The following is a 27,983-nucleotide window of genomic DNA, read 5'->3' on the forward strand; positions in this document are numbered from 1 at the left end:
CAGAGAAATTCACTAAAATATAATGTCCACTACAGAGGCAAAAACTCCATAGCTGGGTCTCAGGAGGATATTAGAATGATTTCTGAAGGATCATGTGACAATGAAGACTGGAGTAATGATGCTGAAAATTCAGTTTTGCAGCACAGGAATAAATTATTTTAAGATATATATCTTAAAATAAAAAACAGTTTTGAAAGATAAATACATAAATAAAACAAGGAGAAGAAGAAAAGGTTGGATTTGTTCTCTCTGCAAGCTGACCCTATATCTCTGCATTGACTGAGCAGTATATCTCAGTGTCTGTCTTTAGGCAAGACTCCAGCTGGCCCAGGTGACAAGAGCCTGTCACACCACCGAGAATGTGACAAGAGTGGATCTAAAAGGCTTTAACATGAAAAGGCAAAAACAATCAATTTTTAGGTTTCAGGATTTTTTTATACCTAACTTTAAGGTTTAAGGATGGTTCTCAACTGTTATAAAATATATAACAAAATGATTTGATAAACAATTTTGCTTTATGCAATATGTGTGTAAAAATTCCATAAACTGGTTTTCCCATTAAGCAGCCTGTCACACCACCGAGAATGTGACAAGAGTGGATCTAAAAGGCTTTGAGAGTCTTAACCCCTCCGCTCAGCTCCACCCGGCTCAGCACCCCACCTCCCACCCACATCCTCCTTTACCTTAATGCTCCTCCTGAGCATTAAGCCGGAGCAGTGAAGGTGAGTCCGTGCTGAAAAGCTGGATAGGTCAGAGTGTCAAGAGAGTGGTGTGAAACAGGGACAGAGAGACTGGAGTGTTTACCGGTTCACATCAAAGCCTTGTCCCGCAGTGCTCTCTGCTAAACTGAGGTCCTCCAAGGTCCTATCCCAGACTTCTCAATGAGACTTTGCCCTGAGCTCGCCTGCTAAAACTTAGCGGAGAGTTTCATGTATTCCCTCTCACGCTAAAGGCTAGTTTTGTCCTTGTGTCTTCTCCATGTTCACACAGGACTCAACAGCTTTTTCATCATCATTTCATCATCTAGAACAGGGGTAGGCAAGTTCGGTCCTAGAGAGACGCAGTCTTGCAGAGTTCAGCTCCAACCCTAATCAAACACACCTGAACAAGCTAATCAATGTCTTCAGGATTACTAAGGCTATAGGCAGGTGAGTTTTTTTTCAGGGTTGGAGCTGAACTACACGTCACGGGTTACACATTTGCATAATGTGCGCCTATGTTCTCCGTTGGCCGGCCGCGAACAACTTGACCCCGCCCACAAACACGTCATTCTACTGACGACCGCTTCTCTAATCTCGGGGAGTTCAACGCGGGATTCACAAAACGCTTGCTGTTGAAAGATGGATCAGTATCCTGTTTATTTGGACCAGCTGCTCCACTGAATCACAACCTGTAAGTATGATAAATAATAGATGTTTATATTTTCTATCCACCTTTTTCTTGTCCTAAAAATGGGCCATTTGTAAATTCTATGGGTCTGACTTCCGGTTTCATCTGCGTCCAGCTATTTTTAGCTGAACAAAACAGTTCATTTTGCTGCTTGATATTTAAAGTTGGTGTGTCTTATCATATTATTTTAATGTATTATCTTAATTATGAACACACTGGTTTGTAGTGCAAACTGTTTTACCATTTACTGCATGTTGTTATTCTCCTCGTTATTTACCTATAGTGGCTAATGAACCGGAAGTCTCACCCATAGGCTTACTTCCGCGTTGAATAAAAAGGTGGATAGAGCATTCAGAATACAGAAATATTGAAATAGGCATATCGTTTCCGACACGCGCTGTACGCCATAGACCAATCACAACAGACTAGGCCATCTGACCAATCAGAGCAGAGCAGGCTCACGGAAAGGAGGGGTTTAGAGAGACTGAATCTTTGAACTGCTTCGAACGAATCGTTTGAGAATCGCTGGAAAATGAGGTGATATTAAATGCATATTTTGAGAAAACGAAAGCGTTTTTTGACCTTGCATGCATGTAATCCTATTGTAGGAGACTCCCAAAACAATATTAGGAACCGTAAAAATGGCATAATAGGGGCACTTTTATGCCATTTTATGGCACTAATTTTTTTGGCACCAAATTCAGTTCACACTACTGCTAGAACATAGAAACTACTGTTGTCACTAGGGGTGTAACGGTACACGTATTTGTACCGAAAATTTTCAGTATGGGTTTTTCGGTTCGGTTCGCATATGTACCGAACAAATACAGCATTGTTTTAACCACTGCAGGAATGGAACATCATTGGAAATTCCCAGTTTTATATATTTTTACTTTTGATAAGAAACAAAGTCTCATCTTTCAAATTATGTCCATTTATTTTTCAGGAAATTCAAACAATAAATGGCGTTTTGATGCTCTTGGATGTGGCGTGAAAGATCGCTGTATAAACGCCTCAGTTCAAACGGCAGCCCGGAGCATGATCATCCCTTCTTCTTTACTAATAGTTTTAATATGAAATAAACATGAATAAACATCTCATACCTCACATAATCACTCAATCTATGTTTCAGCTGCGGAAAGACGTCAAACAGCTTGTAAACAAAATGTCACGTAGCATTTCATTTACCTCGGGCAAGCCATCGGTGTTCACAGCTCGTTAGTTCGCTAGAAAAATGAAGTCTAGAGAAGAACATTTAGCGAAATATTACGCTCATTATATTTTAATTTGCCTGTTGGTGATGTCTTAATTATTTAATGTAAGCTCAAATAAATCTGTTATGAAACAAGTTATGGCAGCCACTGTGTAAATGAATATATTTCAACAACAAATAGAAATTTTATAATTTAGAAGTAAATTTACAAACTGCATTATGTGCAATTTACATGTTTGAACAGAATTTTTTTTTTGAGTTGAGCGTTGATTATTAGATTTAAAAATAAATAGTAATTAAATTTAAGTTTGGGCTCTGTTGTAACCTTATAGTTTAGAGCATAAACTGAGGTAGATTTTTATCCCTAAGAAAATTGTAATTATAATTTAATTTATTTCAAGAAAGAGCTATTTGTTCAGTAAACCACCGTTTAACAAAAAAAGCTATTTTTGATTAGTTTTTCCCCCTGCTGTACCGAAATCATACCAAATCGTGACATTTAAACGAGGTACATATCAAACCTTCAGAACTGAGGTGCTTTCTTCCTTTACAGCAGAAAAAGTTAGCATAAGAAAGTTTGCATGTGTCAGCATGACTAATAAATATTCATGAGCAAAGTTTAAACATAATTAATATTTTTGCTATAATTCATATGACTCACTGCTACATTTACAGCAGAAGAACCGGTATGACCTGTTCATGTACATTTGACATTTATGCACACTCTTAATATAAAGTTTGGATGTGACTGACACATCCCAGGAAGGCTACAAAGTCAACGTGGCAAAATATAAACTCTAGAGGTATTGTTACATTTTTTTCCATTTTGGTATCAAATGAAGTACAGGTACTTTTGACATCTGTACTCCCATGCAAACTCAAAGGCACACAAAGGCCTTATCTCTACTCTTTAGTAATGCTCTGGCACACTTTCCCCAAACGCCTGGTGAACATTTCCATTCATCTGCACCTCGAAGGACTGCGACAAACTCCCTCACCTGAAAGTTTGCTGGCACTTCCTGTGTGTGCGTTACAGAAACACTGCACTTGACTGGTCTCTTTATGATCACTGAATCACAGCCCATAACACATCACCTTAAATAATGCCTTTCCCCCTTAAAACCAGCCTCTTTTTCCTCTAACCATGGAAATGCAGTGGAAAATGTTAATGCCAGGCAAAAAGTAGTTAACCTGTTAACCCTTAAACCGGTACCTGGCAGAGACACTTCTTGCAGCATGACGCTATCTGGCCTTTGTCCTCCATCTTTCTCTCACTCCTTCCCTCCCTCTTTCCCTCTGTCCTAGTGTATTTCTGGGCTATTCACTGCCTCAGAGGCCCTGAAGCCAGCCGTGTCTCCAGTGGAGGCTCCCTCTCCGACAACCCAGGGCTTAGCCTAAATTCTCTCACTATTAAAAGCTGTGAAATGCAAATAATGAAACATCTCATTACCACTGTAGGAAAATGAAAAGAGAAAATGGTAAGGGGGAAGATAGAGCGAGAGAGAGAAAGAGAGAGAGAGAGAGAGAGAGAGAGAGAGGGGAGGTTAGAAGGAGATAACCTGACAGAGTGTCTTTTGTTTCATGAGAGTTGGCGTTACGGAGGGAGTCAAGATTGGATTTGCCAGTAAAATAAACAGGGGTGGATCCTGGAGAAATGTTCTAGGGTGACTTACGGTCGTGGCATGAGGACACACACAAGAGTGCTGGGAACTTACTGTGCATACAGGGTTACACCTTTAAATACTATATGTATTCAGTGTTCAAAGAATGAGTTTGGGAATATGGGTGGGAGAGTTCCTAACGGGTCCTAAAACCTCTGTGTGGGGTCGTGGTTGTCACATATCTTCTCCCATTACTGGCAACAAGCCCATGGATGGGTGATTCACACCTGCCAAGAACATGTCCACATGTCCAGGTCACATTTCACCCCATGATCAAAAGAAAAGGGCCATTAATATTGTTTACACTGCATTTGCACAAAACAATTTATTTTAGCTACATTTTTAAAAAAAAATTTAAGTTACACAACTAAATTTGTTTATTTAAATGTAGCTAAAATAAATTAATTGCAACCACTTACCTTAAAAAAATTAGTAAATTCAATTAATAATTTTTTTTCAGTGTAAATAAAATGATACACAGAATGATAGACAGATAGTCAGACAGAAGGATAGGTAGATAGATAGACAGATAGATAGATAGAACAAAATGATAGATAGATAGATAGATAGAACAAAATGATAGATAGATAGATAGATAGATAGATAGAACAAAATGATAGATAGATAGATAGATAGATAGAACAAACTGCAAATACGAGAACTGCGAGGATAGTTTAAATTGAATGAATGAGTCTGTGTATCTTCATCTGACCATCCTCACTGAGGGACGGGCTCTCTTAAGCGCTGGGTTGAGAGGTTGATGACAAGCCTCGTTACTGAGTGGGAGTCAAATTCCAGCACGATCTCCACCTCTTCCTTCTCTTTCGCTGTCTTTCTTTCTCCCACTTATTTTTTTTTATTTTATGTGTGTACACTCGCATTACCACACACACACACACACACACACACACACACACACACACACACAGAGTCATCGTTTCAAATCCACCAAATGGTGCGCCGATGACTCCCTAAAGCTCGGCTGCCGCTACTCACGAATCGACAACTCATCCTTAACACCTAATTCTTTCTCTAAGGATCTCTTTAAAAGTGTGATTTAACAGGCTTTTCAAATTTCAGATTAAAAGTACCACAGACACACACACACACACACACACACACAAACACAAACAAACATGTCCTGGCATGAGGTGTCTGTCAGGAAGCTAATTGTCATAATCAGGAACACTGGCTCCTGTCAATGACTCAGAGAGAGAAAGAGAGAGAGAGGTGCAGGTGGACAGAAAGGAGGGGGTGTCTGTAGCGTGACTGCTGGGCTGTCAACAAAACATTGGCATCCTTCTGAAAATCATCCGTACTGGATAACCCCTAACTAACAGCTCGCCAAATACTAAACTGACGGGGAGAGAACAGGAGGGGGTGGCAGAGAACAGAGACAGATATACGGTGAAAGAAAGAAACTGCAGAGAGGAAAACTGCATGACCTCACAGATTATTAATGAACTGTTGCCCCTCTTCAAATCGCTGATCATGACATTGAAAAAGTAGCATTTTTGATCTCTCTCTGTCTTTATACAGTAGGTGTGTGACTTTTCTGCAACTAACATCATGAAACAGAACATTGAAAGTAATTACACTTCAAAACCCATCTGCCATTGGTCGGGCAAACACATAGCCCCGCCCCCAACTCATGTCATTGGTCGAGTCGCTGTTGCTGTGTTGGGCTGGTCAGATGCTCAAACAAACAGAGCAATGTTTTGAAAGCAGCTTAAAAGCCACGGTGTTTATACTTTTCTGGGGAATCAACTTACAAATGCCTTAATTATAGTTGACTCTGCATATTAAGAAAAGTTATTTCAACATCCCAAAGATTACATACTTCTCAAGTCCTTCACTAGCAACTACTGTGAGCAGCAGACGAGGAAAAACACTGGGAAAACTTCATAAAGTGTTTGCAGAAACTGTTACTTAATCTGAATGGTTGCTGCATTGGCTGGTTAGGAACTAACAGGTTGTACTAACTATAGATTTGTATAATAGTTTCTATGGGCTGCTATACGTAAGCTGTCCGCCATATTGGAATGGTCAACGCAGGTCTGTAAACACTCTGTTGCCTGTATGTCTGCAACCCTAGTAATACGCATGTATGCATATCTATATCTGCAATAGACTTCAGCAGATGATTTTGCTAAATTCATTCAACACATTCATACCTGTGAAAGTTTATCCAATTTCTTTAGGAATTTTTATTTCGGCGGTTTTTATATCCAGAGGCTGCGCAATGTTGTGGCACCATAAAACTAAGTAATGACACATTGACTGTTCCAAGATGGAAGACACATCAACATGTCTGGAGCGGTGAAATGTGGCAGGCATCTACCACACATACATATATATATATACAGTATACATATGGTGCTAACCTGCCAAACTTGACTCATCAGTCTTTCATAGTTAATAGAGCTCAACATCAATTTTATTTTTAGCAACATTTAGGATTTAGGAAACATTTACATTCTTCGTATGAACTTACAAAAAATTGGTATGAAAAAGGGGGGAAAAAAACTTGATGAAGTGCAAGTGGCAGTACCGTTAACTGGTCCTAAAATCTTTCACTCTTTAAATTTAGGATTACATATTTAAGAGTAATTTTACAGTAAAAATAACAGTATTTTTTTTTCTAGCAAAATTTCTAAGGATAAAACAATAAATGTACATAAATTAAAGATAAATTTAAAACAACAAATCTTAAATAAGCATATTTTATCACATCTCTAGCTAATTATTTTTCTTGTTTTACAAATAAAGCTCACTAAATGTTATCCGATTTATGATTTAAACTAGAAAATAAAATTTAAATTCAATCTTACGTAATTTTTCTTTTAAAGTAAACAGGTCTTGTTTTAGAGGTATGTTCTGACATTTATGCTGAAAAAATATACAAATATTGATGAAGTGCAAGCGGCAGTACCATTAACTGGCCCTAAAATCTCTCACTCTTTAAATTTAGGATTACATATTTAAATCAGTATAATTTGATGTTTAATAAACCACACAAAACCAAAAGTTTAGTTTTTCAAACAATACAAATACATTTACCGTGTTGAATTTTCAGTATTTTTTATTTATTTTATTTGTTGTTGTTTGTTTCTTTTCTAATGAAAATTTCTAAGGATAAAACAATATAATTTCACATAAATTAAAGATTAATTTTAAACAACATAGTTTAAATTAAGCATATTCTATCACACCGCTAGCTAATTATTTTTCTTGTATTAAAAATAAAGCTCACTAAATGTTATCTGATTTATGATTCAATCTTACAAAATTTTTCATTTAAAGCAAACAGGTCATGTTCAGACATTTATGCTAAAAAAGGTACAAATATTGATGTAAGCAACAGAACCGTTAACCGGCCCTAAACTCTCTCACTCTGTCACTGTGTCATCTTTATCGCTGAGCCCTATATTGAGTCCTATGATCAGTGTTTCTGTCACACAGGGGCATTTTCACACCTTTGTCTTCTGTGACGCTGCTGAGGACTGGTGGGAGAAAATGAAGAGAAACACAACTGTGGCTATACTGTCGGTTTGACAATTTGTAATCACAACATGAGAAAAGAAAGAGAAGCGAGCGACTGAGCGGAAAGGGAAAGACAGAGAATGAGAGTCTAAAGATTAGCGGGTCTTACAAGTCTTATAACAGATTTTAATGCATTTTATATTAACCCATAAAACATTACGTATCAACTTCCTGAAGGCTGATATGACCCTACTAAATAATTCATTATCTCTAAGAGCTTCTTTTGTTTCATATTTGATAATCAAGTATAGCTTAACAATAGCCAGTGTTTTTACCCAGGCTTGTGTTGCCATGGTAACCACGAGTGTGGCCAAGAGTCAACCCTGTCACCAGACGCTTCGCTCCTGTCCCATACTGTCTGTTTTTCCTTCTTTTGTACATTTCGCCACAAAACGCTTTGAATCGCAACGAACGGCTCAGGTGTCACCTGCAGAGGCTAACGTTGCTCGATTAAAGACGGGCGAAATATGCAAGCGATGAAGCTGCAGCATGCTGCGTGGAGTAGGAATAGCAGGGCTAGCGTGTTGCTCGGGTGATCACGATCATTCTGCGACACCGCCCACCTCACAAACCTAATTTTAAAGAAAGTCACACATTCCCACGTTGTGAGGTGGCGGTATCGAGTGTCCAACCAGCACTTTCTCTGATCCACCCCTTGGGTGGGATGGGAGGGGGAGAGGACCTTCATTGCTTTCCTTTCCTCGCATTTCTTTTTAAGAAAGCAAGAAGGCCCATAAAATACCGTGGTGGCACCTTGTGTTTTGAACCATGAATAAATAAAAAACGGACACTTTTTGCAAATGATGAAGTCGGTGGGGGCTGCCAAAGTGTGGAGGTCTGAAAAGTTCAGAAAAATTTTTAAAAATAAAATAATGAAAATTAATCAAATAAAATAAAATGAATAAAGCTCACTAAATATTAATAGATTTATAATTAAAACTAGAAGATCAAATTAAAAACCTTAATTCAGTCTTACATAATTTTTCTTCTAAAGAAAACGGATCTTGTTTTAGGTATGTTCAGATATTTATAATGAAAAACAAGATAAAAATATTGATTAAGAGTGGTAGTACCTTAACTGACCCTAAACTTTATCATTTCATTTAATAAAAATAAAAGGCCCATAAATATACTGTGGTGGCACCTTGTGTTTTTAACCATGAATAAATAAAAAAAACTCTATTTTTTGCAAATGATGAAGTCAGTGGGGGATGCCAGAGGGTGCTAGGAGGTCTGAAAAGTTAAAATAAAATAAAATAAAATAAAAAGAATAAAGCTCACTAGAAAATTCCCAAGAATAAAGCTCTTAGATGTATGATTGAAACTGAATGTTTTAGGTACGTTCAGATATTTATACTGAAAAACAAGATAAAAAAAATATTGATTAAGAAGGGGCGGTACCTTAACTCACCCTAAACCTTCTCACTTTATTATACAAAAATAAAAATGTCCAGAAAAACCATGAATTAAAACACATGCACACACACACACACACACACACACACACATTTTTTGCAAATGATGAAGTCGGTGGGGGCTGCCAGAGGGTGCTACGGGGTCTGGTAAGTTCAGAATAGAATAGAATAGAATAGAATAGAACAGAATAGAATAGAATAGAATAGAGCTCAATATACAATTCTCAATAATAAAGTTCACTAAATGTTATTTGATTTGTAATTAAAACTAGAAAATAAACTTAAAAATTAAAAACCTTAATTCAGTCTTGCATAATTTTTAATTTAGGTGTGTTCAGATAAAACAAGACAAAAATATTGATTAAGAATGGTAGTATCTTAACTAACCCTAAACTTTCTCATGTCATTTAACAAAAATAAAAAGGGCCATAAAAATACTGTGATGGCACCTTGTGTTTTTAACCTTAACCTTGCTTACTTAAGTAGATAAGTAAGCAAGTAAATAAATAAATAAACTGTTTTTTTTTTTTCAAATTATGATGTCGATGAAAGCTGCTAGAGGGTGCTAGGAGCTCTGAAAAATTCAGAAAACAATAAAGTAAAGTAAAGTAAAGTAAAAAGTAAAGTAAAGTAATATAAAATAAACACAAAGTATGTCACAGTGTTCACAGCTAACCCATTCCTCCGTAACATAATTGCAGCACAAACTTTCCCATGCAGCTTGGCACTGCTGCACGCTCACCTGGCAGTGGGGGGTGTTCAGTCTCGGAGAGCAGGGCGTGGAAGCTGGAGCCAGAGTGAGATCAGGGCTTTTATTTAATATAAGTAGAAAAGAGAAATGGGGCCACGGAGGGCACACCTGTACCACTTCCAACACCCCTTTTCCAGGACTTACAATAAAGAACACACTGGATTGGGGAGGGCTGGAAAGCGGATCTGGCGATCAAGGACTCAAACATGAAGGACACGGTCCATAACTGACTGACATCGTCCATCAAAGACAACACGGGTTTTGCAGTACATTATTCAGACTGCAACTTTTGCGTATTGTCACAGCGTGCAAATCCAAGTTGTTATCGAAGCACTTTGACAACTGACAAGACAGAGGAAAATTACAGCAAAAGCGTCAGTCCCAGGTTTCTGCCGGCGCAATCGCTTCCATCACGTTTGAGAGTTTCCCATACCAGACACTTATCCATCCGCCACAAATGTACCTCTTCACCGTGATGAATATTTCATGTTCTGATGGCACTTTTAAGACAGAACTAATTAACGAAAACTAGTTGATCTGGCATACGTTAAATCAGTTCAATTAAAAGCACGCAGACAAACGCTACATGCTAATAGCAAGAGCAGAGGAATAATTGTATGTTGAGGGGGAAGTGCTGAATGTTAAACAGGCCCTGTTAACAGCACTTTCGCACTTGGCGATGAACTCCTCTCAGGATTACACCGACCCTTGATAATGGACTAATGCAGATCGGCACATCACACAATACATTTGGAAAAACAGAGGCCTTCCAATGTCCGTGACATATCTACTGCCTGCTAAGCAATGAGGCAGTGCGGATCTGATAGACTGCGACAATGCAGTTGGGGATTTGGGAACATGAGCCATGTGCACCACGAACTTAAACCAACTTTGACTTTTGGTTTGGGAATTTTCAAAGCTCGCATTTAGACACAGATCTAGACGGTCTTGAAGAATGGAAACCTTCGCCCTAACAATGATTGCAATGGCTTTCTGAAATTCACAGTGAGGAGGAAAAGCGTTCTGTGGTATTGTGGGGTAAATGTGTTAGCGCTGGGAGTGTCTCCACCCTCCCTTAATGGTTAGCTCTTGGCAGACAAGATGGGATGAAAAGTATAGAGACAGACTAAACCATCTTCTGAAAAATAAACAGAGCTTTTAAGAGACAGACAAAAGTGCTATGGAAAGTGGACAACCGACTGTCCACCGATTCACCTGAGAACGTTTGAAATGGTAATAGTCTCCCTGTCCAAAACGGAGCGCTAAAATATACCCGTTTTCTTTGTTTGCTCTATTATTTTTGCTACTCCTTGACAGAAACGGTTTTCATTGAAGAGCACATGGAGCTTTTTAACATTTTTTTTTTCTAATCCAAGCTTAGTATTCAGAAACGGCTGTAAGTCAGTCATTTTTAGGCTGATTTCCTTGAAAAGTATAACAGTATGTCTCTGTGGTGCTTTGAAAACACTGCTCTGTTTGTTTGAACATCTCAACCAGACTGACACAGCAACATTGACTCAACCAATTGCATGAGTTTAGGGCGGGACTATCTGTTTGTCCAAACAATGGAACATTAGTGTGTATGAAAATAATTAGAAAATTAGTTTTGCAGTTCTGGTTGGCGCAGAAATTACACACTTCAGCTGCTCCTCGGGCGTTTCTCCAGAGAAAAGACCCCAGTAATCTCACATATGTCTCCTCAAATGATCCTCAAGACAATTTCAAAAGCTGAGATTTCAAGCTGTTTCTCTGTGTAAAAACCATGTTGCCAGGGTGTTGCTAGGTAGGATACATATGCGGTTGCTTACTGGCTCAATTAAATATAGGGGTTTGATCAAATCTATTTGGGAACTGTAGTAATAGTGATGTCCAAATTAGCATTCACTACAAACTATTGGACTTGGGCTACAAATAAAAGCCTAACAAATCAGCTGTAAACCAAAATACTACATATCAGTGCAAAACTAACCAGCTTACAAGTGTTTTACAAGTCTGAAAATGTAACTTTAACCTTGTCACATACCCTGAATGCATGAAACGTGAGGCAAAATAAGTGTAAATGCATGCAAAGAATGCATAATCCGTTGGGATAAATGAGTATTGTGCTGTGACATTATGTGGCTATTTAAACTGTAAACTCGTATCATAATCAGGGTTGCCAAGTCCACAGTTTTCCTACGTAATTGGGCTACTTTTAACTGTTGCTGTGGGTAGATTTTTTTTGTGGGTTGATGGTTTGACATATTGCATATATTATATTTGACTGTAAAGCTTGTACTGAAGTATTTTAATCTACCAATTTATATTCTTCTACTGACAAAACTGTGCTAGATGAGAGGAGCCTGTGTACAGAAATACATGACAAGCACCAAGAAGGAGAAGAGTTGCATCAGAACATCAGTTCTTAAAACTGTAAATATTTTATTTTCAAATAGTTGAAAATTATAATTTTGAATTTGGGCCAGTTTTTGAGCTAGCCAAGTCATTTGGGTTATTTTTAAGCTAGGTTGGTCAATGCAGATCTGGCAACCCTGATCATACTTGTGATCATTTAGATTACTGTGAAATAAAATGAAGATGTCATGTGCTCAGAGAGACCGTTTGAATAGCAGTTTGTGTAAATATGAATGCGCGTGTCTCTCTGGGTCACCCGATTTGAATCTCTCGGTTTGAGTGTGACGTCACACTGTCCTCAAAACACAAATGTGTGACACTACTGCTGGAGAAAAGTTAGTAACCGTCACAAACACATGCCATATTTACAATATGTGACACTTCATTTAACACTGGCATTTGAAGCTGAGCAGGGATGTACATTAGATAAAGTCTACTTACTCTAAACCCATAATCACCACGTTAAAGGGGCTGAAGAGGATGAAGACAAGTATGGTTTTAACTGGTGAGGGTTAGCATACCTCCCCGTGTGTAAACATCCTGTATTTAAGACCACGTGTGGTCAGAAAGTAAGCCAGAAACGGCTGAGTGTGACAGGGGCGGGGGTGTTGTAAACGAGTTTGTGTGTGCGTTGTGTTTGTTACTTTTCAAACCCAAAAGCAGGAATATGCGACGATTTACGAACCACCAAGCTGGACTGAATTTCACCAGCAGACAGAGAAAGAGATTGAGAATTACCGATTATATAAGATGGAAAATCCGAGAGAACGCAAGGAGAAAAAGAAGAGGAAAAAACAGAAACAAAAACCTCACAACCACATCCTCTTTTTCAGCCTAGGAGTGTAAAGCCCACTGCTAAGCGCTTGCCCAGGGTATGCTGTCTCATTTCCAGGGGCGTTTTTTCCACTCGGTTTCTCCCCCAGGGCTTTCCACACAGCCGGAGAGCCCCGACTGAAATATTCACAAGGCACCTGAGGACACAGGTCTTTGTGGGGCGGTTCCAGGGAGGTCGGCTCCGGTTTAACCCACACACCGAGCTCCTAATCTAGGGGGATGAACACATCTAAGTGGCTGATGAGCACAGCTGTCACTCCATACACACACACACACACACACACACACAAAGGCCCCCAAACAGCTCTAGGGAGTGAAGCGCACCTGTATGCGTCCCTGTTCACACAAAAGAACTCCTAGTTTTTTGGTAAGGGACGAGTTTGATTGCACATCTGGTGTGAGGGTGTAAAAATAAAATAAAAAATTTAAACGCAACAATTGTGTGTTGAACAGTCATGTTTGCGTTTAGCTTTAAATATTGATGCGAGGCATCAGACACGTACTGTACAGATGTTTAATGTACAGCGTGTTTCCAAGCTGATAGATAGAATATTGGGCTTTGTGTGGTCTTTTAAGTGAGGGGGAGAAGCAGGTCCCCAGTGTTGTAGCAGGTTCATGCTTTCTAACCTGTTACCCACACAACACAGCCCACAGCCCGGGGAGAGCAGCCATCTTCCACACACTCCACCCACACACACATACATACACACTCAGCTGTGTGTCGTGTCAGCTTGCACCCCCATACCCTGCCCCCCCACATCAGCACCCGTTCTCCATGAACACACACACACACACACACGGCCAGTTGGAACTACCCCCTCTTTATCTGTTTCTCTATCCCTCTGCACCATCAGCCACCTCCTCCCCCATATCTTGACTTTCTGTGCAAATGTTCAGATTAACAACCGCAACCACCCTGAATAAACACCACACTGCAATTTCTTGTTCAACTAACTGCTCGAACCTCCCTCAAGATACACTCGCACATCCACAGACATGTTAAACATGTATGCTTAAACATCATAGCAGTACAAACAATTAAAACAAACTCCAACATGGTGGACTCCCTCACATAAAGTGGGGAAAATATAAAATAAAGCAACTTGAGCTTTAGGCGCTGACATGCATAATTCAGCACATTAAAAGAATATCCAGGGTTAAATACAAGTTCAGTTCTTTTGGAAACTTCTATGCTGTCAATTTCAATAGAAACTTTCAACTCTGTGGAAGTCTATGGGGCATTCATTTACTGTTTTGTTTGTTTTAAGCATGGAATTAGTCCAACTCATACTGACTGTAAAAATATGCCTGTGGTAATATTTCATCAAAATTATATTATACGTTACACGACACCTTCAAAGTGAAATGTCCAGTGAGTGAATCTGGCAACATGAAATTAAATGTCTAATGAGAGGCCCTAAACGATTAATGTCGATTCACCTTTTTTATATAGCACTTTATACAATACAGATTATTTCAAAGCAACTTAACGTACTTGAATAAAATACACCTTCTACACTAAACCTGAACTCAAACCTACTCAACAGTGCGAACAAAACCATATGTGAGATAAAAGGGCATTTGCTGAAGCAAACATGCCATTTTTGCTGGCTTCCGAGTCTTTGAGCACTTTTATCAGTTCTCTTTTTTTCATGGGACTCAAAGTAATGCTGTACCAGGTGTGCTACAGAGTACGTTTACAACATCTAAAAAGTCTAACATATAGAGCTTGTTATGTGATGCAAATAACACAATTACTAGTTTACAAATCATGCACTATTGTAAAAGTGTTTTGAGGTCAAAACATAGTATTGTGTAAGGAACCGTGTAAAAATAAGTCTTTATTAATTAATAAAGCCCCCCTGTAATCATAATGTTTGAAAAGGAATAAAAGTTATTGGTGTTTTACTGCCACTAATGGTAATTTCAGATGGCTTTGTTAAATTATTCTCTGTGGTAATCGACAGTAAGCCAACAATAAAGTTTAACTTGTGTTTAATATTTTTTTAACAGCTTATTAAGTGCTGAGTGAGGACAGGTATGTCTTTTGGCTTCATTAAAGCAGTTCCTAGAACACAATGCTGATCTTTACTCTTATTTCAGCCCCTCTATTCCCTTTACCCCATGCAGTAGGAACCAGTTCCCCTCCCCTGCTTTCTGTTGACACAACACAACCACACCTGTGAGGAAGTCAATATGCATATAGTGGACCAGAGTCCCCTCCTGCCTAAAATGTTCTCCCAATTACACACAAACACACGGATTCTCCATTAAACAAAAACACCTGGACACGACCCTGACACGCAACACCAACACTGTCCTCTAGAATGAGAGCTCTTGCTATAAAGAATACACAAATACAGTGTGTGTGTGTGTGTATCGAAGAACTATCATTTATACATTTGGCAGATGCTTTTATCTAAAGTGCCTTAAAAAGTATATTTACGAAGGTATATTTTTCTGAGTTTGTGTGCTCAATGAGAATCAAACTCCTGGAGCTGTCAGCACCATGCTTTACCAGACGAGCTGCAGGAACACAATCACTATACTTTTACCTGCAAGAATAAGAGTTAGATAGTGCTTCTCATTATAATTCTGTGGAGTATCTACACACTTTATAGTCAAGTAAAAGAAGAAAGCAAAGAAAAGACCACATTTTAGTGCTTAATAACAGTTTGAAACTATCGGAGCATATAACAGATAAAAAGACCATATGAGAATCTATTGCCCTGGTTTGGTCAGTAACAAGTCCAGCACATGGTGTCATTAAATGATTCTAGGCTACCTTAAAATTACTGTTTTCCATCCCAGGAGAGAGATAGGGGTGGACAGGCTGTTCTGCTACGACAGACACCTGCCAGCATCGTCAGGCACACCACACACACACACACACACACACACACCACTAACATCGAGACGCATTACAATCTGTACATCAACAATAGTATAAATAATGCCACTGGCATGATAATTAACTCATTATTCAATTAAAATGGAGGTCATGAGTGTCAGATAGGTGGAGAAAACCTAAAATGTGATTGGCAAAAGGAAGTTGTCATGTTTCCACTGTCTTCATTCTGTGTAGATGGGCATGAGGACAGTTCCTTACATAACCAGTTCTTCTGCTCAACTGACTCATTTTTGCACTGCAGACAGTTACAATGCCATAAATACATGAATGTAATTTTAAAAAGCATGACGGTTCCAATTATTTACCTTCTTATATGTCGTAATATATGTTAAACTAGTTAATTTCACACATAAATGCGCCGATAAGTAACATTTATTGTTTTTAACAGTCTGAATTCGACATTTTCGCCTGAACAGTTACAAATATTTCCAACTAACCAATCAGATTCGGGTGCACCTGTAGCAAACAAGAGCCGACACGGCGCGAACAAGCGTCATAATAATCAATACAGAGTGCCACATTCTTCTGACAGACGCGTTGAATGATACGTTGTTGAGCGTAACGCTCGATTCAAATGTATCAATTCAGAGACGCGCGTTCGAATACGTTGTTGACGTTTATCTGTAAACCTGCTGATGTTCTGCCGTCGGCGAGTCAAACAAGTGGGGTCGCTCCACTTAAAACCAACCCGTCAGCGAGGAGAAAATGGAGGAAGACGGAACTGACCAGCTTTAAGGGGGCAGACGGGGGGGGGGGAAGAGATAATAACCCAAAGAGCAGCGCTAGTGTCACCTAACGCTTCCCTCAGCGAACACTCGAATATACTCCGCTCTCTTCAAGTTGAGGGAAGTATTAGGCTCTGAGTCCATGGATTCAGTTATGCAGGACATAAAATAATAGTAAAGTGAGTCAAAAACAAAGATCCCCTTCCCTTTTCTGGTAGTAGGTTTAGGGTGTTGACGCAGCAGAAATTTCCAGCTGGAGAAATTCCCCTTTTGGAGGTTAAATTAGGGGAGGATAGAGTGGGGTTAAACCCTTGCCTGCCAAAGCTGAGCTTTTCATTTAAATACCACCACCACATGCACTGACCCCCAAAGGACATGATTTTAGGATTAAAACTTAGGGGAAATGTTATAATATAAATAGTAGGCTATTAAGTTCCCTGTGAAATGTGAAGTAAAGCGTAATCAGCGCGTTCAAAAGGTTGACAAGACAAAAAAGAAAGTCTCCCATCACTCCAATAAAACTCTATCCTGAATGAATGACTGCACATCTGACAGCTGTTCGCAGCGCGTGCATCATCTGTCGTGAACATGTTCTCACCTGGAGACGTCAAACAGGTTGCTGTCACGCAGTCTACTTCAATGACGTGAAAATAACGCAAACGCACCGGCCTCGCGGAAACTCGCAACTTGAACTTACCTGAATGCCTGTGTTGAGGCGCGAGCTCATGTCTCTGCCATACATCCAGATGACAAGTCAAGTTTGATTGTAAAAGCGCTGAGACTGAAGCCTGTGCGGTGGTCAGAAGGGAGGAAGCCAGGGCTGTTAGAGATAGAGTGGAAAGGTGAGAGAGGCATACCTGTTAACCCATGAGTTCTGGGGGGGAGCGCGATGTCGATGCTTTGGAGCTCCAGTATTTCGCTCGTGACAGGTTTGAGAGAGTGAGCACGTCAACAATGTCAGCAGTCAGCGGGGAGACGCGTGTGTGTCGGTCAGTGTAATTCCCCTGCTCGCTGTCTCCCTCTCTCCACGCTCGTCTTTTTCTGTAATTCTCCCTCCCCTGCTTTTCCGTGTCTCGGTATCAGGAACCAACCTCCCCCTCTGTGTGTGTGTGTGTGTGTGTGTGTGTGTGTGTGTGTCTCTAGCTCTCTCTCTCTCTCTCGACTGAGAGTCAAATACAGGAAATGAGGCAAACGCTCGCATTCACCATCAAACCCTGGACAGCTCCAGCTGAACTCATACAGCCATGAAGCCTCTAGGTCAATTATGAATATACAGAGGGCAACATGCCCCCCTTATTAGTGTAAAGATGCTTAGCGTATTAATAAGACAGGTGGAATACGGGTGAATTTAATTTCGACTCAAAACAAATAAAAGCAAACATAATTGTATGAAAAAAATTGAAAATAACAAAATACAATAAAAATAATTCAATCCGTGTCAATTTTATTTATAACCTGTACATGACGTGTATATATATTTTCAAAATGATTTTTACTCAACTTTTGTTTTCACTAGTTCGCCTCTCTCTCTCTCTATATATATATAATGCTGTGATGTTGCTATTTTTAATGTACTGTATGTTATCTGAGCAATTTGTGTCAGTTATATTTATATTATATTTATATACATAACTTGTAAATATAAAACTGTAACTGTTTTTATTTGTTTTTTTCTCATTATACACACACACACACACAGAGAGAGAGAGAGAGAGAGAATTCATATAAAATTATAATTCATATTAAATGTATGTTATAAAATACATTTTAAATGTATCATCAGAGTGTCAATTTAAGTACGACATTTAAATATAAAATTGTGACTGATCATTTGTTTTGTTTTATTTTTGTCAACTTTTTTATTCACGAGTTTGCTTAAAAAGTCTGCTGGTATGCTTATATAATTTCATATATTATATTATATTATATTATATAGAATTATATAAGATTCAGCAAAATATAATATTATTTATACAAACACACACACATACATATTTCAGTATATAATACATAATATATTTTATAATAGGCTATATGTTGAAATGTTATTATTTTAGCTGTTGCAACTATTATTGTCTTTACTAATTAATTTTCTATATTTTTCTCTTATTGTTTTAGCTAATAGCTCGTTTACAATCCTTTTGTCTACCAGAACTGTGTTTAAACGAGTGTCCAGTTCATATAGAGGATGTGCTGGTTTTTCCCGTGGGTACTGCTGAATTTGCATGAGGGAGCGTCTGTGCGTTTAGGCGCGTGTAGGCAGGCGTGAGTGCGCGGCTGCTACACGCTTTTGTCCACTGTGCGTGAGAGTGACACGCGCCCCCTAGTGGCATGTCATCACGCTCTCAGTGTTCTCAATCTGTGTGGAAGGTGTCACCTGCGTATTTATGCAAATCACATATGCTCATTTTGCATATTCTTAGAGATGCATTAAAATCTGAATGGCTCAACTTTACAGTCCAGTTTTTGTTATTTTAATGCTGTCTCTCACCGCTTAATCTGAGATACAACAGTCAGGCCATTTTGTATTGCACATGTGCGCGTTTCAGAGCTTTGGCCGGATCGGAACGTGTGTCAGGCAGGGTTTGTGTGTCTGTGGATTGTCTGGATTAAACCCATTGACCTGTGGCAGGGCTCCTGTTTTAGGATCCTCTGCACGCGTGTAATACACTCTCTGCGTCTGCAATCCGTGTCAGAATCAAGCTGCTTTTCTCCCTTGCTCTATCCGTCTGCCTGTCCATGTACGCCAACAGCGGTCTGCCAATCTGCCTGACTCAACACAGTCTGCCTGATTACGCCCCCTTTTATCCTGCCACCTCTTAAACACCATCCCCCTCCATCCAGCATGGGGCTCAAACTTCATTAGCCCTCTTACGTATTTATTCATTCATATCATGAACACTCATCAAAGCCGGGCCAGAGGGACAAGGGCCAAAGAAGGCCTTGTGCACACATAAATATAGGGAAGTGACCAAACAACATATTATTTTCAAAACCTCTCAACAAATATGCTCAGACAGTCCTGCTAGCAGTAGAAACTCTATGCTAGAAAAAAAATGTTTTATTTTAAATATTACCTTGTGAAAAAGAAGTACACCTTAGCATTTTTTTTTTTTAAAGAGTACTAATACAAAACAAATATACTTTAAAAGAATATACTTGAAAACTGAATATAATGTTTTCAGGCACCTAACTGCATTTTAATTGCAAATAAATGTAAATGTATTATAGTCTAAATTTATATTAAAGAGAACAATAAGAGAAAAAAATCTAACATAGAAAATTAGGTAAAACAATAGTCCCAACAGCTAAATTAAATATTAGAGAGTTTAATATAAACTATATTATTTACTTCAACAAATAAATAATAATTTAAATATTATAATTTTAAACCAAAATATATTTTGTAGTACCTATATATATGTATACACACACACACACACACACACACACACACGCATGCAGGCACGCACGCACACACACACACACACACACACACACACACATATATATATATATATCATATATATATATATATATATATATATAAGCAAACACTTACGTGTACTTACACTTTCATGACTATTTTTCTTAAGACATTTAAGGTACACTTTTTTTTTTTAAGTGCACTGTTATAATGTCAAATTAAAGTGCATTAAACTCTGCGGACCCGAATACGGGTTCAAAATCGTTAAAAATGTTTATGCTTAATTTACATAGCCTTCCTTATATGGTATCAGCCCATATATTTGTTAATTTGAAAGCTTAGAGTCTCTTCTTTACAAAGAATTACTTAAAAGTAAAATTAAGCTTAGAAATGTATTCGTCCCACACACGAATTTCCGCCTAATGATTGCGAAGAATTTTTTTAAACCTATGGGGGGAAAAAATGAACACCCCCCCACAAAAGCAGGATGGTAGTGATATCACAGTTCTGACAGTGTGTGCACACATCTATGTGTAACCATTCATCCACATTTGAGCAGAGTGGACAGTGAAATCCTGTAGTCTAATATAAACCACAATATTAACTTCTCATTATTGAATTGTTGTAATTAAATATCACATTTGGAACTGGTCAGTGTTCAAAAAATGCTGGGAAATCACTTCATGTTCAAGTAAAGTACAGATACTCAAAAAGTGTACTTAAGTACAATACTCAAGTAAATGTACTTAGTTACTGTCCGCCTCTGCATTCCTACTCGTTCTACTGCTTCAGTCAGCCACAAACTCTATATTATCGTTTAGATTAGGGTCTCTTCTTTCAAACAAGACCATTGTCACGTTTCTGCGTGCTTCCATTGGTGAGATATATAGCGTTTTGTCCAGATGCGCACCAGGAAAAAAAGACGCACTTTTTGCCAAACATGAGCTCTCCAAATCATAAGCGCTCCCGGCTAGCGGCTCTTATCTTTTACAACTCTGTGCTGCTCAGTGGACTGCAGTAGGTCAGATTACATGTTACTCTAGCTCAGCGGCCATTCAGAGCTGTGAAATTTGACACCTCTGGGTCAACAGAGTGGCGGGTGAGCGGGTGGTCAGAGAGAGCATCGGGATTTGTAGTTTTTTGGACTGATTTGAAGGCGCTGAAAGGCTAACGCATGGGCGGCTCGGATAAAAGCAATCTATGAACATTATAATAAAAGTTATAGATGATGAAGAACATTGTGCGGCGCCGTGGAGAGGAATGAACGCGCGTCTTGTGAGGGTTTATGAGCGCGTTTGCTCCGTTTTTGATAGAATCTTTATTTTGAAATGTGAAAGCACAGCTAACAATCTGATAAACTGTTTATTGACAGAAAAGTACAGTACATGATGCATTTCAGTAAATATACAGTAAATATACATTGATTATTACAGTGCTGTGTGGATGAACCGTTATTTGTTTGTTTCACGCGCTGAAGATCAGATAGCAGCAACAGGCAGCTTCAGCAAAATGGAGGAGCTGTCATCTTGTCTCCAGGATGCAGGGCTCAGGTGATGAGGTGAGGAGATGCTCCGAACAGTAGACCAATACAGAATGCACATAAATGGAATGATATAAAGCTGGAGGATGTGGATTCTATTTTAGATTGTGATAGACCAGATATATTTTATAATTTATACAGTCTTGTGTCTCCTGAAAGAACAAAACTGATTGTAGAAAACACAAAATCTGAAATTTGGTACAATTCGTTTATGCCATTTTGTATATTACTACTTAGAAAAAATGAAACATAATTCAATCAATAATCAAGAAAAGTGCTTATGGCACATAGTACAATAGGATTCTGGGGGTAATGTGTTTTATAAAACCTGTTTTTGCAAAGGAAACTCAAAATGACACTTGTAAATGCAAAAAAGGAAAATTTTACTCGCTTCACTTATAATGCAATAACTCCTGTTTAGAAGTTGTTATTTGAAAGATTTTTTTTCTGGTACATTTTGGCATCTAGTGGCATCAAACAACGTAAGTTGCAGAGAGCTGGACCTAATAGAACCTGAATAACAGACTTTAAAAAAAGTGTTTTTTAGTGTTTATTGTAATATTTGAAACATATATAATGTTATTTATAAAGAATTACACTCATATTTTGTAATTCAAAGGGTTTTCTTTACAATGAAACCATTTTTTAAATTTCCTCCATTGTATGTGTGTAGGGTAAACATTTGAATTTGAGTATGTCAAATTTAGGTGAAAATACCAAAAAACGTCCCAGAACTTAAGGGGTTTTAAGAATCAGTAGTTAATTTACATGTGCTTCAGTATGTTATTTAAAAAATACTCTTAAAGGGTTAGTTCACCCAAAAATGAAAATTCTGTCATTAATTACTCACCCTCGTGTCGTTTCAAACCTTCGTTCATTTTCGGAACACAAATTAAGATATTTTTGATGAATTCTGAGAGCTCTCCCATAGACAGCAATGTAATTACCACGATCAAACTCCTCCGCATCACCGTGGTGCCATTTTGGAGAATATCCACTGAATGTAAACAGCATATGCTATTCTGTGTCAGCTGTGTCGTTTTCTACATTGTTTACAATTTGATTTGAACGAAAACAACGTATCCGCGTGACACAGCTGACACAGAATAGCATACGCTGTTTGCGTTCAGTGGATACTCTCCAAAATAGCGCTACGGTGACGCGGAGGAGACGAATTGTTGAATAAAGTCGTTATTTTTGTTTTCTTTGCGTACAAAAAGTATTCTCGTAGCTTCGTAAAATTACGGTTGAACCCCTGATGTCACATGGATTTTTTACCGATCTCCTTGCTACGTTTCTGGACCTTGATTGTGGTGATTACATTGCTGTCTATGGGAGGGTCAGAGAGCTCTCAGAATGCATAAAAAAATTTTCTCTTAAAATCTTAATTTGTGTTCCGAAGATGAACGGAGGTCTTACGGGTTTGGAACGACATGAGGGTGAGTAATTAATGACAGAATTTTCATTTTTGGGTGAACTAACCCTTTAAGATTTGAAGTACACTACACGTGTACATTCAGTGCCATTAAGCACACTACTTTTTTTTACAAGGGTAGGTATCTTGTTGCAGCCCTAAAACTTTGTTATTTAGGCCACTACAAACACATTTCAACTCATCAATGCACTCAAACACATGTACAAACAGACCGTAGATGCGTAATTAAAAGAAAACACTGCCGTAAACGTCAGCACAGGAAACGAGAAAGGAGTCCAAGTGCTGACACGTGTTTGAACTGTGACAACAGGAGGAGAAACATAAATAGCATCCTTAAAAACTTTCTGAAGTCTGAAATTAATTACATCTTTACTCTGGCCCCCCTGCCGTGAAGTGCAATAATCGTTCACGTCAAACAAGCTGGCGAAAAATATATATAAACACAAACTGTCATAAAAATAGCACGGATGGATTTCAAAGCACCTTCCCCCCACCTTTCACTATCAATTTGCCAGCGAGCTGAATAGTGCTCTGTTTCTGCCAGTCTGTCAGTGGATGCGAAGGGAGACCAGGTGTGTGTCTGTTCTATTCAGCGACGCTGCGGTTTTCCATTGGGAGCTCAGAGACGAGGTGTCCATCTAAAGGTGCAATGTGACGATAATGGCAGCTGACAAAAACCAAAACCGACATTTACACTAGCACCCGCTCTAAAATCACCTCTCAAAACAAACAAACAAACAAAAAAAAAACACAACAGAATGACAGCAAAATAATGGCACCTTCTCAGACATTAATGGGTGAACGGAAAAGAGGGTGGATAGACTGAGGAAAGGGAAGTGAGAGTGAGATGTTTTCTACTGTAGACTAGATACATGACAGACTATCAAACAACACAACAGCTCTTAGGTGTCTGCGTGTCCATCATCATCTAGTCTGGTCAAGTCTTATCTTGTCAACACGAAGCAGTGTTCAACACGGAACTTTCACACCAGAGCTTTTGCTGCAGACTCCGCTTCACGTCAGGGCTCCGTTCGTTTGATTGGTTGGTTGGTTGTACGTGTGTGAATAAATAAAGTCTGTTTTGAAACATTAAGCTAGTGTACGATTCATTTGTACTCACAATTGGTATGAAAACAATCTGGCCTAATTTGATGAAACCACTATTGATTATCTTTTAGTCTGTTAGGCCCAAAACAGTCACTGAGTCCCAAACGGGATAAATCCACCTCCAAAAGTCACTTGGGAGTCAGAACGATCAAGGTTGCCATATTGAAGGGTCATTCTAAACAGAAATGCTCAAAACCAAACGATTTCGGAAAAAAAATAAAGGATTTCAAAGGGTACAACTGATGGACACTTCACTCACAAATGTCATTTTTAAAGAAATTCAAACAATAAATAACATTTTGTGGCTCTTAAATGTGTCGTGACAGATCACTGTAGCGCCTCAGTTCAAGCGGCACGTGAACTGATCATCTCTTCCTCTTTAAGTGATAACAAACAGTGTTGCAAAGTCCGCGGTTTTCCCATGTCTACGATAACGTGATATTTAGCCCCTGGAATGCGAATTTTACTGGAGGATCCCCACTGAAAAACGTGTGTTTTACCCACCAGAACACGATTTTTACTGGGGAACCCCCCTCAAAACGCGATTGGGCTTGTTTTGGGCTAGTTTTGAGTAGCAATTGGGCGGGTTTTGTTGTGAAAACCTGGCAACCCTGATAACAAACCTCAGTACTCAAAGGGATGATAGCGGTACCTTCAAATGTATGTGGAATTAAACAGTATCTGTTTTCATTTAACTTTCAGTGGACACTTTAATATCCCATGAGGCCACGGGACAGGAATTGTTTTGAATGGCACTGAAGAGACAAACTGACCCTGGTAGGTCACATTACCTGAACAACAAGGCGGATACAGTGCATCCAAATTCCATTCATGCTACCCATATTCATACTATATAGAATATACATTTTTAATGGTCCCGAAGTAAATTTCAAACCAAATGTGGCACCTAGTAGTTCTGGACTCCATAGAAATTCCACTTAGCAACATGATTGCATTTTAACCAGTACACACGAATAGACGCAAGTCTTAATCTGTGAATGTTTTGGTTGTAAAACAATGAGAGCCACAAGTAAAATAAGCTGGCACCCTCTTGTCTAGAGCTGGTTTAATAAACAGTTGTCGCTAATACTCATGCTCAAGCTCATGTTGAAGACACAAAGGTAGCCTACAGTAGGGGTTTGGAACCGAACACTAAAATTTGAAATAAGCCCCACAGGGGGAAGGGGGTGTAACCGAACTGTTCAGACCAAACAATCGAACCAAGCAAACTGCCCTAGACTCGCTGAGTTAAAATAAGGCTTTACTGCAGTTAGAGCCCTTCATGTTAGAGACGGACTGTGCTGCGAGCTGGGCTGAACTCGGGCTTCTCTCCTCTCTCTTCCCACTCCGCCCACTCCATTTCCTCTTCTTCTCTCATTTCTTTTGTAGCACCGAATGGCCTTGGCTGACCATCACTAACCACCCCCCCTCGCTGCCCACCACCTCTGCCCCTGCCCCTGCCCGCCTCAGAAATCACTCAAGGCCCTCTCTCTCTCTCCTGCTCTCTTGCTCCTTTTCTGCTCGGTTCTTTGCAGCCAGAGGTGACCTTCCCCAGCTTACAAGCACATAGACTGAAGGCTCGCCTCCTGTTTAGCTTTAACAAGCTCCTATCTTTTCTTTCCATTTCTCTCGTTCAGTGTCAGTGTTTTTGAAACAGAAAAACGAAAGCTAGCCAGACCACTGTTCCCTAACTCTTGTCTCTCTCCCCACCTTATATCTCATTTACTCGCTCTGTACTTGTAGGGGGGAGTATTAGAGTACAAAACTACCTTCTCTTGCCCCAAAGCAAAAACATCATCTTATTGCAGAGGTCACCCTCCTGATACAGCTCTCCAGGTTGGAACACTATACTGCTTGTTTTAATGATGTCAGGGAACACACAAAGCTTCCAGGACATCTCTCCCCCTATTTTCTTTTGAAATACTAAAACCCCTCCTTCAATCTTTCATTGTAAGAGAGAAAGCCTTTCCAATTCCTTAATATATATAAAATTAAAATAGTAATATTGGGAAATATTATTACAAACAGTTTTCTATTTTAAAATGTACATTTATTCCTGAGATGGTGGATCCTGAATCACATTTTTCACAAGAATATTAGATATATAATAATATTAGAAAGATTTCTGAATGGAGTAATGGCTGCTGAAAATTCAGCTTTGTCTTTACAAGAATAAAATACATTTTAAAATAAATTAAAGGAGAAAACAACTATTTTAATTTGTAATAAGATTTCACAATATTACTGTTTTTACTGTATTTTTTATATTTTTTGCCTATTTTTTGCAAATATTTTTTAAATGCAGCATTGGTGATCTTCTTTCAAAAACATAAAAAAACGTAATTGTTCAGAACTATTGACCTGCAGTGTATATCATAAAAATATAAATGTATTTAAAATAATTATAATAATATAAAACTTCTAATAACTGAATAATCACATAAAATATAAAAATATTAGAATGATTTCTAAATGGAGTAATGGCTGCTGAAAATTCAGCTTTGTCATCCCAAGAATAAAATACATATTAAAATATAATCAAGTAGAATGCAATTGTTTTAATTTGTAATATTATTTCACAATATTACAGCTTTTATTGTATTTTTAATATTTCCCTCCATTTTCCCCCTAAATATTTCTAAAATGCAGCCTTGGTGAGCTTCTTGCAACAACAACAACATTCTAAACCTTTGACTTGTAGTGTATATCATAAAAATATAAATGTAATTAAAATAATCATAATAATACAAAACCTACAGATCTAATATCCGAATAATTACATGAAATGTGTAAATATATAAAATACATAAATCTATAAAATCTATAAAAATGTACTAATTTTACAAAGAGAAATGTCTAAAATATAAAACCATTTTTGAGCTCCATGCTGCTCTTCGCAGCTATCTCAACCTTTTCACCCTCACGAGTGGTTTAAAGATCCAGTGAGAGCTGCGTGTGTTGAGTGAGGGGGAGGAAATGGTTAATCCTCAGCATTGCCTCCTGCTTTAACAGAGCAGCAAGCCATTTAATTTGACCTTCCCTGACCTTTAGGGGCTGTGACACACTCCCACACCAGAACAAATTACCCCTGACCTCGCAGGGAAGGGGCAGCGCTCGGCCATGAGGGTGCTCAGGTCATCGGCTCTGGGCTGCACGGGAACTACAATACATTATACACCAATATATGTGTGTGTTTGTGTGTGCACTATGCAGGAAATCAATGCATTGTGTATTCTTTCATTAGACAATACAAATGTATTCCAGGATCTACACAGCGCAGTTTCATGTATTTCTTCTTTGTTGCCCCAGGGTGATTTCTGCACAAAGTATTTTCCAGGAGTTTTTGAAGATGTTACAGTGTGGTTTCATGTAGAAAACATTTAGGGGTAAAACACAAGAGGGACTGATGTCAGTAAAAGCCTAGAGATACTTTCAGACATGGCCTTTTTCTGCCCACATGAATGTGCAATTGAAGGGAAACACCTTTGTGACATGATGTAGCTGTTATGAACTTCCTCCAAACAAATGTCAACATCCACTGCCACCCCTGTCATGTTCAGCTTTCTTCATAATTCCCCTCTCACTTTCTTCCTCAGTGCTTCACTCATTTCCTGTATGGGTGAATCTCAATAATAAAT

General features: G+C 38.6%; 1 protein-coding gene across 2 annotated transcripts in view; it reads right to left on the reverse strand.

The window, feature by feature from the left end:
- Positions 1 to 17,973, reverse strand: part of LOC107723124 (zinc finger and BTB domain-containing protein 46-like) — a 72,185-nt gene extending 54,212 nt beyond the window's left edge. Inside the window, exon 1 of one of the 2 annotated variants that reach the window (XM_016531640.1) lies at positions 17,694 to 17,973. Coding sequence is in view for 1 of the 2 variants with exons in the window: in XM_016531639.1 (XP_016387125.1) it covers positions 3,816 to 3,840 (25 nt within the window). In the remaining variant the exon portion in view is untranslated. Of the gene's footprint in view, positions 1 to 3,815; positions 3,961 to 17,693 lie in introns of those variants that run through there. The other variant, XM_016531639.1, reaches the window with a different exon arrangement.
- Positions 17,974 to 27,983: the final 10,010 nt, after the last annotated feature.

The sequence above is a fragment of the Sinocyclocheilus rhinocerous genome, unplaced genomic scaffold (assembly GCF_001515625.1).
Source record: "Sinocyclocheilus rhinocerous isolate Xijiao unplaced genomic scaffold, SAMN03320098_v1.1 scaffold2831, whole genome shotgun sequence".
Lineage (NCBI taxonomy): Eukaryota > Metazoa > Chordata > Actinopteri > Cypriniformes > Cyprinidae > Sinocyclocheilus > Sinocyclocheilus rhinocerous.